This window comes from Fukomys damarensis, unplaced genomic scaffold (genome assembly GCF_012274545.1).
Source record: "Fukomys damarensis isolate Sample0158 unplaced genomic scaffold, DMR_v1.0_HiC HiC_scaffold_30, whole genome shotgun sequence".
In the NCBI taxonomy this organism is placed as follows: domain Eukaryota; kingdom Metazoa; phylum Chordata; class Mammalia; order Rodentia; family Bathyergidae; genus Fukomys; species Fukomys damarensis.
This window is the reverse complement of record NW_022900942.1, coordinates 11,622,045-11,638,546: the sequence shown is the minus strand read 5'-3', so window position 1 is coordinate 11,638,546 and position 16,502 is coordinate 11,622,045. Positions and strand designations below refer to the sequence as shown.

General features: G+C 38.2%; 1 protein-coding gene across 1 annotated transcript in view; it reads right to left on the bottom strand.

Moving 5' to 3' along the window:
• Positions 1-302: 302 nt before the first annotated feature.
• LOC104852491 (cytochrome b5) overlaps positions 303-16,502 on the bottom strand; it is a 37,451-nt gene continuing 21,251 nt past the window's right edge. Inside the window, exons 2-5 of the mRNA XM_010610231.2 lie at positions 9,665-9,793; positions 8,291-8,320; positions 2,850-2,884; positions 303-437 (exon numbers count right to left, since the gene is read on the bottom strand). Coding sequence (XP_010608533.1) covers positions 356-437; positions 2,850-2,884; positions 8,291-8,320; positions 9,665-9,793 — 276 coding nt within the window. The 3' untranslated portion in view covers positions 303-355. The remainder of the gene's footprint in view (positions 438-2,849; positions 2,885-8,290; positions 8,321-9,664; positions 9,794-16,502) is intronic.

Genomic DNA, 16,502 nt, shown 5'->3' with positions numbered 1-16,502 from the left:
TAAAAAAAAACTTAACATTTAAACATCATATATTTTGATCACTCTTTGTATACCCAACAGACAGGCAAACATGATGGTATATTTTAAAAGCCAGATATATTTTTAAAAGATCACATAATAAGTAAATTATGTAGTGAATAAACATCAACTGAGGCTGATGAATAAAAAGGCACATCTGAAAGGTTTGGGAGGAGTAGAAAGAACAGTTCTTTGCTTTCTAATGTAGGAGGAGAGAAAAACAGACATATTAAAATTATTATTTCAGGTGGAAGTTTCTGTCAGTGGAAGTGATTAACACTGGCTTCTACTCTCCCTCTTCCAAGGCAGTCTTTGCTTTCCTTGTCTTCTGAGGTCTTCAATCTTCTGCTACGTAGAAGCGATACATCATGGCAACAGCCAAAGCCGAGATGGCTGGGATTACCCAGTTGGTCCAATAACTACAAAAGACACATGAATAATGATGCTTACATGAAGTTCAGTTCAGAGAATGTATCTGCTCTCTCTGGAAGAAAACTATCATGGCATGCTTTTCTTACCTCTTTAATCAAGTTGGCTAAAAAGGTAACTCAGCTTTGCTAAATGTGATGTGAGTGTAACGCATGCCTAGAATGCATGCCTAGAATACTAGCAATCACTCTCCTCTGCTGGTGTTAAGACAAAACTAATGTTCCACCAACTCTGCTTAAATCAATTTCTGTGAACTTTTTTTTTTGGTACTGGGGATCAAACTTGGGACCTTGCGCTTGCGAGGCAGGCAGCGGCACCACTGAGCTAAATCCCCAGCCAAATTTCTACAAACTTTATGCAGAGACTACTGTAATCCCTTTCCCAACACAATGCCTAGGAGAAGTGACTTTCTCAAGAATATAAACTCTAGATTATGTATTGAAAGGTAACAAAAGTGAATATTTTCAATCTACTTTATTAAGGATATGTATATTAATTAAGAATTTTTAATTCAGTGGTACTCAGCTGAGAATCAGAAATTCCAGGTTCTCATTTTGGGCGAACTGTCAGCAAGTGCTATAGTCAAGGGAAGATCACATCCCTTGAGTTGTTAAGTAAATGTGTCTAAAATTGCTAAGTACTATAGTGGCCTCCTATACCTTAGCTCTAATACTTGATCTGCTTTGAAAATCTTCTCATGACACCTGTACTTCATATATTTAAATTGTAAGGCTATCACATGCCGAAAGTAATTAATTTGTGGTCTACAACTTAAATAATTACAAAAATACCTAATTTACTCACTGTTTGGTTTTGATGCATAAAATTTCATTTCTATTTACTATACATTACAGATTATGGGTAAACCAGGACCAGTGCTGAGAAGACTTGAGTCTTTAAATTAATTTGAATTGATTTAAGATTTCAATGTCTTAACAGAAATCAATATATAGTCTTTGACATCCAAACTATGTATACATATATTTCCTATCATAAACTTTTTTTTGTTGTTGTGTTTATTTGAGACAGGGTCTCACTATGTGGTTGAGACTGACCTGGAACTCACTGTATAGCCCAAGATGGTCTCAAACTCACAGCAATCCTCCTGGCTCAGCCTCCCAAGTGCTGGGATTATAGGCGTGCACCACCACATCCGGCTCCTAGTATAAACTTTTTATTCTTTAATACTCTTCATACATCAACCTACTCAAAATCAAGTTCAATTAGATTCATTCATAGGAAAATGGATACATATTGAGGATATACTCCTAAGTGAAATAAAGAAGTCACAAGTGTAAATACTGAATAGTTTCTCTGGTGTGAATAAACTATAATAGTACATAAAATCCTAATGGTATAATTAACAATGTGAAATAGGAAGAAAAGGGTTAAAGGTGTAGGGAAAGTGGGAAGGGTGGGAGAAAGGTAATAAGGGAAAAGAAAAAAGTATGAGAAAACGAAAAAATGGAAGTAAAGTGTTTGTAAATGGGAAGGGGAGGAGGGGGTGAAGAGAGGGCAGGGACAAGGGGAAAAAATGAGAACCAAGTCCTGTCATGTAAAGGTACAAGACCCCAATAATGAATGTAACTGTACTGTATACCTAAAATGTACCAATAAAAACAATGAGAAAAAAAATCAAGTTCTGTATAAAGGCTTAAAGTGCAAAAAGATTTTTATGATTTTTATCTCACTAGAGTTTGGTAAGAAAGAAGAAAGAAGACAGAATAACAGTGGAAAGTGAGGTGAAACAGTGTAAGGAGAAAGGGAAGATTCTAGAACACCAAAAAACTAGACAGTTAAATCTGATATATAAAATACAAATACGTGGTTTTGAGTTTGGGTTCTTTGTCACCACCACCACACACACACAAAAAAAAGTCAATATAGTAGACCTGCCAAAAATGCTAACATGACCTTAAATGTAATAAAGACACCAGGTCCTGCCCATAGATTACTGGATTCAGTTTTAGGGCCAATTCAGTGACAAAGGAAAACTCAACCATGCTTAGGGAAATGGAATCACCAGTTGAAGATGACCAAATATAAAAGAGAAAGGAAATGGAAGTTTTGCCTGGAGAGGTCACTCATGGGACTGATCCTCTGAAGGGCTATGAAACAGGGGACATGGACATTCCACTTGTTTTGTGTGTTTCTTTGCACAGATGCAGCCAGAGGGCAAGATCTGGAGTCACTATGAGAAGTGTTCATAGTTGATGCTGACAGTTTAGGACAGAAAGCCTTGAATGGTCTGGGCAGTCAGAGGAGATGGCCTGGGATGACCACAGGCAGGAAGCTTAGAGGGAACCCAAGTACAGAAGAAGTTCAGAGAGCGGAATTGCCCAATCCAATTCTGACATGAGCCTTTCAAGCCAATAATGCTTTTAAAAAAAACTACCACATACCTGGAATTAGACTCAGTAGTAGTAATAAGACTATCCTGGAACACAAGAGAAAACTTGATGTAAGGCAATGTCTCAACATTTATTCTGTTGACTAAACACCTGTTTTAAAATAAGATCACAATTTCATTCAACACAATCTTTTAAAAATGTTTGAAAAAATTATATCATAATCTTTTCACTAAGATGCCAAAGTTAATAGTTATCTATATGTAAATTACTTAAGAATATAACTGAAAATTTGAAAATGTTCAACGTTAACACTTACGTAAAATATGCTGCACACAATAGGCATCTAAATACTTTGACACAGAAACTGAAAATAGATATCCGGAATACATACACACAACACTATCATCACCTTTATGAAGGACAGATTAATCTTCAAAAGCATGAAAGTGTACAATAAAAACATCAGTTATTTCATTCAAATCCAATAGGACATAAAAGTGTACATAAATTACATCAAATATATGTCAACAAACAAAAAAAAAAACCATGACTTCAAGTTCTAAAATTACAGAGCACCTTTTCTGAATTTCCTGTAGCTTTGGCCAGAAGGGACCCATAAGGTGACTGCAGGCCACAGGGACTGTTCTACCTGGCCTCTAAATAAGGAAGCCTTGTTTGTACCTTTCAGCACTTCCTGGGAGTAGCCTTTCTTGTGAGGCTCACAGAGTGAATGGACAAGATCTCAGGAAAAATGTATGCATCGCCAATGGCTAGAAAACTTAGGACTAGTGAAAGAAACTTTTCTGAGCTTGGAACCATGTTAAAAGCATTCTTTAGTACTCCACATCAGCAAGGTATTAGTTCTTCACACGAAAGTAGCCATTAATGTGGTAGCTTCAGCAAAGACTCTGAGGTCTGCAGTTTCCTGCAGCCCAGATATAAAAGCATTAGGAAAATTATCAGCTGTTTGCAGTGAGACAAAGCTCTACTCTGCAGGGTACAAAGCCTGTTAAAGACACTTCCGTGAAAAGGAAGAAATCTTTCAGGGAAGTGGAAGCAAAGCAGTCACAAAATACACCGACCTTGAAACATCGCCTTCACCATTCCTGACACAGTAGGAGGAAAAATTAGTCCTTTAAAAAGAAAACTTCACATTTATTATCTTTATTAAGCACTTTTAAATCTTAGTATCTATAAAACTTACTCACAACCACTGTTGAATTAATTTCCAAGTTTTGTATGTATAAATAAAATTAACAAAGAGTAGTTACTGAGGTATTAGAAGAAAGACATAATCAGTTCTGAAAGCAAAGACTATACTGAAGGTAAATTATTGTTGTGACAACAGGGAGTTAGGTGTGAAGCAGTAAAGAGAAGGCAAACATGCACAACCATGACTTTGTTACAATGGGGATGGGTGTGTGCATTTTACCAAACTTGCGACTCTCTGTGCAACCTCGGTTGGCTTCCCCTTCTTTTGCCTTCTTAGTTGACATCAGTTCTAATGTTAATGTATCACCCTAGTGCTAACACACCGGCTGCTAATATGTAAAAGTCCTGCTACCATATCAGCAGCAGCAGCAACAGTAACTCTGAAAACAGAGCTTAAAAAAAATATACTTTTGGGAGGGGAGGAGGGGGTGAAGGGAGGGCAGGGGTAAGGGGAAAAAATGAGAATCAAGACTTGTCATGTAGAGGTACAAGATCCCAACAATGAATGTAACTGTACTGTATCCCTAAAATGTACCAATAAACTCAATTAAAGCCGGAAAAAAAGTATATACTTTTTAAATTATCTTCTTGGCTCTATAATACAGGCCTGAAGTACTGCTTAACACGTGGATGTAAAACCAAATTGTCTTTAGTGGCCAAGGCTATGATGGGTCTCTCAGTTGGGTCAGGGATTACACTATCAAATATGTCAACAATGAACAGGGAGAAAAGATTACAGTTTTTAAGACAAGCACTTCTACTTGTTTAATCCACAGCCTGGAAGCATCCCAACTTCTAGTTAAAAAAAAAGATTAATAATTTAATTGGAATATGTCATGTATAATTATCTATAAAAGTCACGCAAGCAGTATAAATTGTAATCTCCATATTACACATACAAAGCCCCCGAGAAACTTTTGCCAATCAGAGTTACTTTATCTAATTTAGCTCACTAATCAGTAAAAAGACTTTCTCTCTTAAAATGCTGACAGTGTGCCTTCCTGAGCCGTGCAGGGCCTGGGGAAGCTTAAGAGACCATAACTGACAGGCCTGAGATGGGTGCTAGACTCAGTGTGGATGGTTGGCTTTCAGCAAGGTGCTTAACCAAGCTTCCTTGTCTTTCCCATCCTTGGCAGGTCTGTGGATCTCACAGGAACAATGCAAGAGCCAAAGAAAAATTTATATAACAATGCTTGGAAAATTATAACCAAGAAAGAGTATTGCTGCTACTAACACATTCCACCTAAGCAAGTTTGATATACAGATAGGTTTAAAACATATAATTTTGAGGTAGAGAAATATGTTAATCTGGCAGTTTAACACTATAGTTCCTTTGGCAGTTTCAAGTTAATTATCTGCAGTGTACCCTGTTTCACAATTCAGCTAAGTTATTTTGAGCAGCTTGATTATCTAACTTTTTTTTTCCCCCTTCAGTGCTGGGATTAACACAGGTCTTAGCATAATAGGCAAGTGCTTTACCACTGAGCTATAACCACAACCCAAGCAGGAAACATTTTTTAAAAATCAGATTGCCTAAGCTTAAATCTTGCATGGTTTCTCTTGTAATGAGAAAGTTAAAAAAAATAAAAAAAAAATACACAGAAATTATATTATTAAATTATATTATAAGGCAGATAAATAAAAAGTAGGGAGAAGTTCAAATAATTTCAAAAATGATCTATTCTGTTGGTTCAAAAATATTTAAATTATATGCAAATTCATTCCATTTATACTACTAGTTTTTCTAGTTCATTGAAAGGGAAGTTTTTATGCTTTATCGGTTTGTCTTTTCTTTGTAAGAGAATTTTTTTGTCTTGTACTCTGAGTACTTTACAGAAATACTGTATTAAGCATTGTCATTTTCTTACTATTTTGTTATTTTATTTTATTTTTTCATAAAATAAAAAAGGCTATAGTATACATTTTCCAGCCTCAAGAGGGGCTAGTTATAGACACACAATTTAAAATCGCTACAGATCCTCTTTTCTTCTTTAAACAAAAAGCACGAAGTCAGACCTAGAAAAATGGTCATACATTTTCTTATATTTCATTTGTTTATGGCCTATCTTCCTCCAGCTCTGTTCTAATTAGAGCTGTCATAATGAAAAGACTTATACTTTCTTCCTGTTATTTATTTGAAGCAAAACTTCCTACCACAGTTCTTTAATTATAATTTCTTGTATAACAAAACATTCAAAAGTTCGTACCATCTGTAAAATTACAGAAGAGTACAACAATCTTCAAAAAGTTAGTGTGATTCATACTCCAGTGAGATCTTCTATATCCAGGAAGCTGATCAAGCATCAAATGCTAGTTTTGAACTAAAGTAACAGGCAGAACCGCTCACTCTAGCACCATGTGTCTGGAACCCTTTCTCTGATCTTGAAATCTTGATTCCTAGAATTCAGCGTGTAAACTTTCTTTCTTTTCTCCCAAGATAACCCAAGAATCTAAGTGACAACATGTTAAAATAACTACTGTACATACCCACAGAGGAGAGCAAACAGTAATGGGCAATGGTACCACACAGAGCACAACACATATATGCTTAAAGCAAAGGAAGCGGGGTGGAGGCTGGCCTCCAACACAACTGCTCAGCTCAGCACCTCACACCTGCATGTGCTTTCTGTCTCTGGGCATTATGTTGAGGGGCAAGATCACAAGCCACACTAAATCCTCGTTTTCCAGCAGCTGTATGATTTGCACCAAGATCATTAACATACTGAACATCATCAGGAAAACAAAAATAGAGCTTTCCCAACAGACTTCAGGGAGGGAAAAAAAAAAAAAGCAAAAACTTTCTATATCAAAATTCCAACTGTCCAAAAAGTAGCCTCCAAAAAAAAAAAAAGTGATCTAGCCTAATGAACTTATAGCAAGGATTCTAAGCAATTGTTCCAAACATTTTTCAAACTCTCAAGTCCACTTTTTATCTCCCTGAAGCACTAATATCACCAACACTGAAGTTAGGGCTTTTTTTTTTTTTCCGAAGGGAAAAATATAAATGAAACTGCTTTGTACTACATAGCACTATTAAAGACTTTAATCGTACCATCTGAGGGACTAAGGTCAACATGGCCTTTACACTGACACCACTGAATGAGTTACTCTGTATGTAGATGGAAGACCGCATCCTGTCAGCACTGGTAGCAAAATCAGCTCACCAGGTCTTACTACAAGCTCTGCAGAATGTTGTTGTCTGTCTTCTCTCCAGTAAAACCAGCAACTTATATTAAATGAAAAGGTGATATTTTATTTCTGTCATTTGTTAGAATCAAAACTCTCCTTTGTTCTTTAACTACACACTAGGAAATACTTTGCCTATTTGTACTTTTTAGATAGTTTGCCTATTCTCATCAATTCATACTCTGAATTATCTTCAAATATAAGCAAGAAGGACAGTCAGCTGTGAAGGAAGAATTAGAGAACCAGTATATAAAACTAGTGCGGCTTATTGAACACCTACTCTGCCCAGAGATGTAGAAGAGAGAGAAACATGGGTGACGCCCTCCAAGATTCAGGCAAAAGGCCTCAACTTGATCTGGCTTGAAACTGTCAAAACAGGGCTCGTGTCATAGCTTACAGGTCAGAAGCTCAGCGCTACCGGTAAAAAGTAGCTCTTCAGGGCAGGGGATTCTTAGCTCAGTGGTTCTGCCACCTGCCTTGCAAGTGCAAGGTCCTGAGTTCAATCCCCAGTATCAAAACAAAACAAAAACAAACAAACAAATAAAAAAGTAGCTCTTTGAAGGTTAAGTTGTTTTTTTGTTTTTTGTTTTTTTTTTTTGCTTTACTGGGATTTTTGTGTGCTAGGTAATGTTCCACCTCTGAGCCATGCCCCCAGACATATAAAGGTATTTACTGATAATTATGATGAAATAATTTACGTTTTGAGAGTTGTACAAAAATAACACACAAGCTCTCTGCATAAAACATACCAATTGGTCCTTCCAAATAAAGCTTTTGCTGAGCCAGCAGGTTAATTATTCATCTTAGCTACAAAGAACTTTGACCCAGACATCAAAAGGTATTTACTGATAATTATGATGAAATAATTTACGTTTTGAGAGTTGTACAAAAATAACACACAAGCTCTCTGCATAAAACATACCAATTGGTCCTTCCAAATAAAGCTTTTGCTGAGCCAGCAGGTTAATTATTCATCTTAGCTACAAAGAACTTTGCCTCAGTAAGGTGAGTAAATGACCTGTGCCTTGAGTTTGACAGATACTAAAATGGAGATAACCCCCATCTACTAAGACATCTGAGAGTCATACACTTACCGAAGGCTTGGCTAACTTTGGTCTGTCATCCTGCAAAAAATAAAAAGGGAAACATTGTGTGATAATGAAACATGGACATCTGTATTCCTTTGAGATTTGTTTTAAAGTTACTATTCAGTAATTAGCATTTAGGGCTCAGCCTTCCACTGTTAAACACAAAGTCTGACGGCATCATAGAACATGACAGTTGATTTAGTGGCAAGAGGTATTTTCTACGTAGAGTTCCAAAGCTGAAAATGGTATTCATGACAGTCCTACTTATTAGTAGATGTGTGTAGGCATTTATTTACTAGACCTGCATGGTGATCTTTCATTTGAGGAGCAGCTGAAGACCTGATTCCTTCCTTCTCTCCTATTAAAATCCCTTTCATGCACTCTTATTCATGTGATATCCTCAGTCAATTCCTGCAATTTCTCATGAACTATTTAAAACTTAGGCTGAGGATGTCAAACACCAAAGGTGTCTACAGGACAACCACAGGTAAGCCCAGCAGGCAGGTAAGGAAGAATGGCTGCAGTCATGGCCTGAATCCCACTCTCCCCAGGCTCACAGACACTAGATGGGGAAAACAAGGATGGGATGAACCTCTGTGATTATCATGAAACTATTTCAATTCTGGAAAGTATGAAGATGGAAATATATAGGCAAATAAAATTTTCAGATAGGTGAGACATACTCCTTTAAAATATACATCTCTCACCACCAAAATAAAACAAACCAAAGAAAAATCCTCCTTCCTCAATGGAGGTTGTTCTAAGATCGATTTCCTACTCCTAGGCCTTCTACAAAATGCCCAATTTAACCTTTACTTCATTTACAGCCACTAAAAAGCATCATTTATATCCAACTTTTTATCCACTAGGACCAAAGATCAGGGGGTAAAAGTAAACAGAAAGAAGACAATATATGAGATTTACATAAGACAGAACCTATTTGTTTCATGTAGCAAAGCCCTTAAAGTCATTTTTTAGAATTAAAATATCCTCAGATGAATGAGAACAGAAATGGCATTTCTTCAGAAAAATACATATTGGTCAAAAAAACAAGGAAAAAAAAAAAGCTATGTTGTGAAGATAGTACCACCACCTCTTAAAATATGCTGTTCCATGAACTTTCATCAAAGCCTGAGATGTGCTCTCCCACCCAGCATAGACCCTTAGGGCCAAAGCATTTGGACTCAGGGCCAGTGAAAAATGCAACCAATGAAATCCAATGAAAATTCACATTGGCTTATTTATGACAAAAATTGGGGTTCTCAAATTAGGAGTTGCTTTTGTCTTACTCCTTTTAATTTTTGTGTACATACAAATCTTCGCTTGGGTAAGGTCCCGTAGTCTTATAGAGAAGAAAAGAACTCCAGAAAAAATACTTACAGGGTGGACCTCCCCAATGATAAATGTTTTAGACAGTTCTCTTGCATCAGAAGAATGCCCGACATCTTCAAAATTCTCTGTAGCATCACCCCCAGCTTGTTCTCTTAAGACTTCTTCCCCACCGGGATGCTATTCAAAGGATACATAGAATAAAAGTTAGTATTTTTTTTCAGGAAAATTAGTTTAAAGAAACGATAAGCTTATTTAGCCAAAGAAGTCATTCCAGAAATCAGAGATAACACTGGGTAACTGCAAGTGTCCACACTGTGCGTTAAACATACTCTTTTGCACTCAGTTTTCTTCAGAGAAGAGCAGTAGCCCCTTCCTCTGATGTCAGCTTCCTCCATGTCACTCACATGACGATATAAGTTTTATGCAGGTATCATGAACGTTTCGGTAATGTCTGCTTTGCTCGCTCATAACGGTGTCAAGTCTGTTCCCCTTCATCTGTACCCAATCTACGTCTTTAGTCCTCCACCTGAGATTTCCTCAATCTAAGTGTGGACTTAGGAATGGCCACTGGCCTGAGATAACAATCTGCAAAATGGAGAAGAGCATGTCATTTCCCTTTGAGAAGCAAACTGTGTGCCACTCTCCAGTAGGATAAAAAGGAAAGTAACTGGCCCAAGGTGCTGCCATCGGGATATATTACTGACAGGGATCAGCAGCAACAAGGAAAGAGGCCATTTCTACAGACAGAAGAGGTAGGAAGAGCCTCCTCCCTTTAATAAGCATGTGTTAGTAATACAGAACAGCTATGCATTCTAGGAAACTGGTACATGTATATATCACATCTTGATCATTTTTTATAACTTTACCCCCTCCTTTTCTTTTGTTTCCCTCTCCCTGATCCTCTTCCCAATCTCCAAGAATCTACCTTCAGAGTCCTTTCTATACCAGCAGCATTTTATCTACTTTTATTGGTAAAGCAAAGGTCACTCATGACACAGGGAGGGGATTTTTTTTTTCTTTTTAAGATGCTTAGTAAGGGACTCCATCACTGGACATATGTGAAGAGATCTAGAGATTCTCAGGCAAGAGAAGGCATTCTCAGACAAGCAAAATAAAGTAGTGCTTGACTAAATCATATTTTATAAAGGGGGAGGGGACCCTTCTTTAATTGAACTTGAGGATTATCTTAGATCAAATGCACACTGACCACAAGCAAATCACCTAAAAGAGGCCAACAATAACAATTTATTACTGCTTGAAATTAAATTTTATATCATTTCGTTTGTAAGATTATGTGGATAGAAATTTCATCTACCTTGTTCACCCTGTCTTTCCCATAGGTCAATGCCTAGAAGTATTTGTTGGATAAATAAATAAGAACAAATCATCATGGGTTGGTTTTAGAACACATATATGCGTTCAGTAGCGGATATGAACTTTGTCTCATTCTAACCAGTTCATACAACTCTTTTCCCTGGACTGTAAGTTCTTACCATTCATATCATTTGATTTCATATCTAACTGCTGCCTAAATCATTTAATCAAAATATTTCACAATGTGCAAGGCATTGTGTGGGACACAAGAAAGTCTGTGCAAAATCAATGTAATTTGATCCTGAAGAAGCACACAATTCATTTGGAGTTAAGAAATAATGGAAAAGACCCCTAGTTTTCATTGATATGGCCTTACAGTTTTGACTATCCATGAACAATGCAACAGATCCCAACCACGCAGCATCTGTGCAGTAAGGCAGGACTGAAACAGTTCTAAAGAGGGCCGTGTGAAGGAGCCACCTGCCGCAGGCTCTCCAGCACCATTTCACAGTGTAGCCTGCTGATTCCTAACTTTTTTTTTTTTTGAGATAGGATCTTGGTATGTTGTGCAGATTCATCTTGAACTCACTGAGTGTCCCAGGCTTGTCTCAAACTCAAGGTGAACCACCTGCTTCAGCCGCCTAAGTGCTGGGATTACAGATGTGTACCACCACACCCAGCCTTCTTATCTTTTTTAATTTAAAAAAATCTTCCCCAGTTTTAATAAGGTAAAAATGACTAATACATACCATGGAATTTATGGCATACAAAGTAATATAATGTTCTGATACACATTATAAAATATTCACTCAAGCTACTTAACCTATTACCTCACCTACATATCAATTTTTTTGTAGGGAGAATATTTAAGATTTACTCTTAGCAATTTCTAAGTAAACTTTATTATTATCAATCACCCCTTGATGTACAACACATCCCCAGAATGAGAGTTCAGCACAAACCAAACTGCTTTGAAAGAAAAAGTTTTTGGCAGCTGATTTAACTCAGGAGAGGCCAACATGCAAGGAGTACGTGACCAAGGACCTAGTATGCTTCTGTGTCTATGAGACAGGTTTTAAAATCAAGCAGGACTTGTTTTACCATCTTGCCATTCCTAGGGCCTGAAGAGGTAAGGAGAAGTTCTTGTCTGTAGAATGCAATGAAGCCTTACAAAATACAGTTTATCTTATTTATACTAATTTTATATACATTAAGAATTTTATAGTTTTAGTCCTTGTTTTACAATTACTAAAGGTCTGAAGTGTTTTTTCAGTTACACTTTATTTAATGTGAGAAATACAGTTGTAATTGTACTTGTAAGTTTGAGGATTTACCAAAGGGCCAAGTACATTCAAAAATGAAAAAAATCAGGGATGGTGGTGCATGCCTGTGATCCTAACACTTAGAAGGCTGAGGCAGAAGGATAACCACAAGTTAAAGGACAGTCTGGGCTAGTGAGTTCAAGGACAGTCAAAACTATGTAGGGAGCTGAGAGCCAGAGATAAGGCAAGAAATGAAATGTTGAATGAAATCAATAAATTCAAGGATAGGAGAGGAGGTAGGTCATTTCAGTTAGGAGGATGGGCAACCAAAGAATCCTCAATATGCCAAATACTGATAGGGAAAATGAACTACTCCTAAGTCCAATTACCCATCATCCCAAGTAAAGGTACTCATTGAGCCTGGGTGGACTCAATCATCTCACAGGGTGTCCAGCCTTTCAACTTGCTGAGGCTACAATAAACAGGAATTGTTTTGAGCAGCATATAAAATGCAGATATAATACAGTTAATGCATGTAACAAAAACTCCTTTATATTTTTGTATTTTTTATCACATTAAAAGCAGAGGCATCCTGTGGGTTATAGGATGAACCCACCTGAAGGTATACTCTTGTTTGCCCAAGAAATTTACGAGCTTAAAAAGAAAATATAAAATCGATAAATTATTCCTCACAAGGCAACAAACATCCATAATGAATTAAGCACAATTTACAGCCTCTGGACAATGCTAAAAAAACAGATACAAGGCCAGAATTGTACTTCATGTTCCGTTAACACTGCCAAGCAACATTTTCAGGTTATCTGTTGAGTTCCTGGCTGTGAAAAAGCAGCACACTTAAAACTATAATCAACACATAACTTAACCTACAAGCCAGCCATATCCATGCCCACACCACCTCTTCACATTAAGCCCTATTGGTAATAATTTGCTTTAATCTAAAAAGGACTCAGTGTGAGAGGGTCTATCTGCACCTGGGATTGCTTCCTTCAGTAGAGAAGCCAAGGTTATCGGGATTAATCCATACTTAAAGCCTCCCTCCAGGCCATACGATCAATTATTCACAACCAAGTTCTAAGAACCTCACTAAAACACAAGGACTGCTTAACACTAGGGGGCTCAATGGTTTGCACCCAGACATCAGAAAAAGAACACAAACCCTATAGACAAAGCTCTGGGGCTCATGATTTACTCAGGAACTGTTTACTAAGTAAAAATAATCTCCAGGCCCACTCTTCTTCCTGTTTGTTTCTATGGCTATTTTACAGTTCCCAAGACTCTACACAGAAAATAAAATGAGCTTATTTTTGGAATTAATCTTTGTGGTTATGTTCCTTTGTCAGAAATAGTTTAATGCAACAGAATTATCTTAGGCTTGATACAGAATATTTTTGTTTAGCGGTTATCCCTAAGCCCTAGAATTCCTATATTTTATTGGCACTGGAAAAATAGAGAATAAACTTTCAAACTCAAAGACTAGATAGTCTTGTTCATGTGACAGGAAAGCCTTGCATCCTTGTCAAGGAAACTAGGGGGGCTTCTCATGCAATTCCTTGCTTCAGCCACCAACTGACTTTCTTGGCTCCAGTCCCTCACCCATTCTTGCCCCTATGACTATTGCAATAGTCATCCTCCCACTGTTTTGACCATTTCTTGCACCCTACCCAAAACCTACAACGGTGAGTCATTCAAGTCAAACACCTCTTGAATTTCTCCACAGAGGGAGTATCATCATCTAAACAGCACAAGTACCTTCAGGGGAGCAACTAAGTCAAGTAAGGGAAGGCTGCTCATTGCTCCAGTGTATGCTTCTCCTTCCTCTCCAATACCTAAATTTTTAGTTGAGAATCAGCCAGTAAATGGCATTCCAGCCTCCGTTGCTGCTGGGTATCTCATGCTAATGGAGGGCCAGGGATTTAGCTCAGTGGTGCCAGTGCCTGCCTCACAAGCACAAGGTGCTGAGTTCAATCCTCGGTACGCCTCCCCGCCCCAAAAAACCCCCAAAACAAAAAACAATTCTGACTAATGGAAAGCAAGCATAAGTGTCTAAAAAATGTTCTAGAGGTATCTCCTTTAGAGTGCTGTGTTCTTCTGCATCCCTGAATCCTGCCTGGAATAGGAATGCTGCCTTTGAACCTGAAAATAAGGGCAATGCTCCAAGCAGCCCAGGAAGGGAATTAGACTCAAGGAGTCTTCAAGGCCTGATGGAACACAGTCATCACCCCGTCCTAGGGAGCAAGGCTAGCTTCTTCAAGGTAGATGAATAAACTCCTATCCTGTGTAAGTACAACTATTTGGGGTTCTGCTGAGCCTCATTCTAATCTCTGTATTAATTATTTAGTCAAGAAATATAGCCTGCCAAACACCACATCAAGTGTATAGGCATATAAAAGACACGGTTAAGCATATTTCTAAGCCTCAAGAAACTTAAAGCAAAGTCAGGGCAAGTGTCTTGACATATATGAAACAATTCATGAAAAGTTAAAGGGCCACAGAATTGTTGACCAAACAGTATTTTTAGACTTCTGTTTAGAAAAGTAGAAACGTTAAAGAAATAATCTAAGCCCCTTTCAGATATTCAGAATTTGTATCAACCGAAGAGATAAATAAAAAGGAATGGGCCAAAGAGGAGTATGAGCTCATGAGAAGGGTTACTGTACAAAGCATGCTTGGGGTTGGGGAGGAAATTAGTTTGAAGAAAGATAAAATATGTAACACTGGATATGGACGGTTAGAATGGACCCAAGTATGTTGGGTGCGGAGGGCTGGTGTGATGCGAAGGATAACGAGCACTCAGACCCTGAAGGGAATGTAGCATGACAATATGCACCGGGGTCTGTCTCCAGAAGACCAGAGGGGCTGAGGGACTGGGCAGTGTGCTGCCAAATGCACCACAGCTCCACGGCGCACAGCACTGTTGTGACAGGGTACCCTTGTGCCACGACGCCACTGTGGCAGGGTCCAATGCAGAACGGCATGGCACTGTGAAGAATGGCACCAGAGTGCAGGACACCAAAGCAGCTCAGCACCACAACAACCAACACCAACACTGTTATGCGGGGGCACCGTCCCTGGGAAAGACACCACCACAGCTTGCCTCATCTGACCCAGTTGGGAGCAGCACACTGTTTGGTCTCTTGAGCCTGTCACTGCCCCTCAGCCCATCCTAGGCTCCAGCCTTAATGAACCACTCCCAGCTTCCTGCAAAGTCTGACCTCCATTTATAGCTTTGGGCCTAACTCAAAAGCATATAACTGAGGTGGAGCTTTTGACTCAAAATGGTAGGCTGCAGGTTAAAAATCCCAGAAGGCTAGAGTTTTAAAGGACCCTCAGAGACCCAGACATCCTAAATTTACAGGTGGAGAAAATGGGACTCTAGGGTTTATATTTAGATGTTCCTCCAAAGCCTCATGTGGTCATCAGTGGAGCTTTGCGAAGGTGGCTGGATCTATAATATGTGATGCTGGGATTAAGGGTGTGATGCTGGGATTGATACCCTAAAGGTAGGTAGCCTTAGATAGAACATAAGGGACAGAAAGTGGGTTGCTTGTTGCTTGTCACTTGTCACTTGCTATTTTCACTGCCTTCTGCCTGCCATGAAATATTTCTCCTCTGTGATGCCCCTCTGCCATGCCACCCTGCCTTGGAGCCAGCCAATTATGGGCTGAAACCTCTACAAACTGTGAGCTAAAATAAACTTTTCCTCCTTTAACTTTGAGTGTTGGGTATTTCGTCTCTGCAATTAGAAAAAAGTAACTAAGACAGGAATCCAGAGAAATGATGTCCATTCCACACTGGTAATTAGGAAGAAGGAAAGGCCAAACCTGGGCTTCTGAATTTTAATGTAACTCCTCTCCTTTCTTGCGAATTAAATAACTACTTTTGTATTTTAACAAAGTAAGAATAAGCACAAAAAGTTTATCTTAAAAATAAAGTTTCTTCATAAATTTCTGTTTGGTGAATTTGGAGGGAAACCTCTCTTATATCCTTTAAGCCTAAAGAAATTCTCTCATTTGCTCTATTTTTCCTGGAAATTATCAAGAAACATTCAAAAGACAAACTTGGATGACAGTGCTCCAACTTGGTACAATGTTATTCCAATTAAAAAGTCAAAAGGGTACTATACTATAATATCACAATATGCATTAGGTTAGCATCTGAATTTCTCAGAGTTTGCTTAAAAAGAGGTCTAGCCATGGATTTAGCTCAGTGGTTCCACAGCCTGCCTTGCAAGTCCAAGGTCCCAAGTTTGATCCCCAGTATCAAAAAAAAAAAAAAAAAAAAAAAAAAAA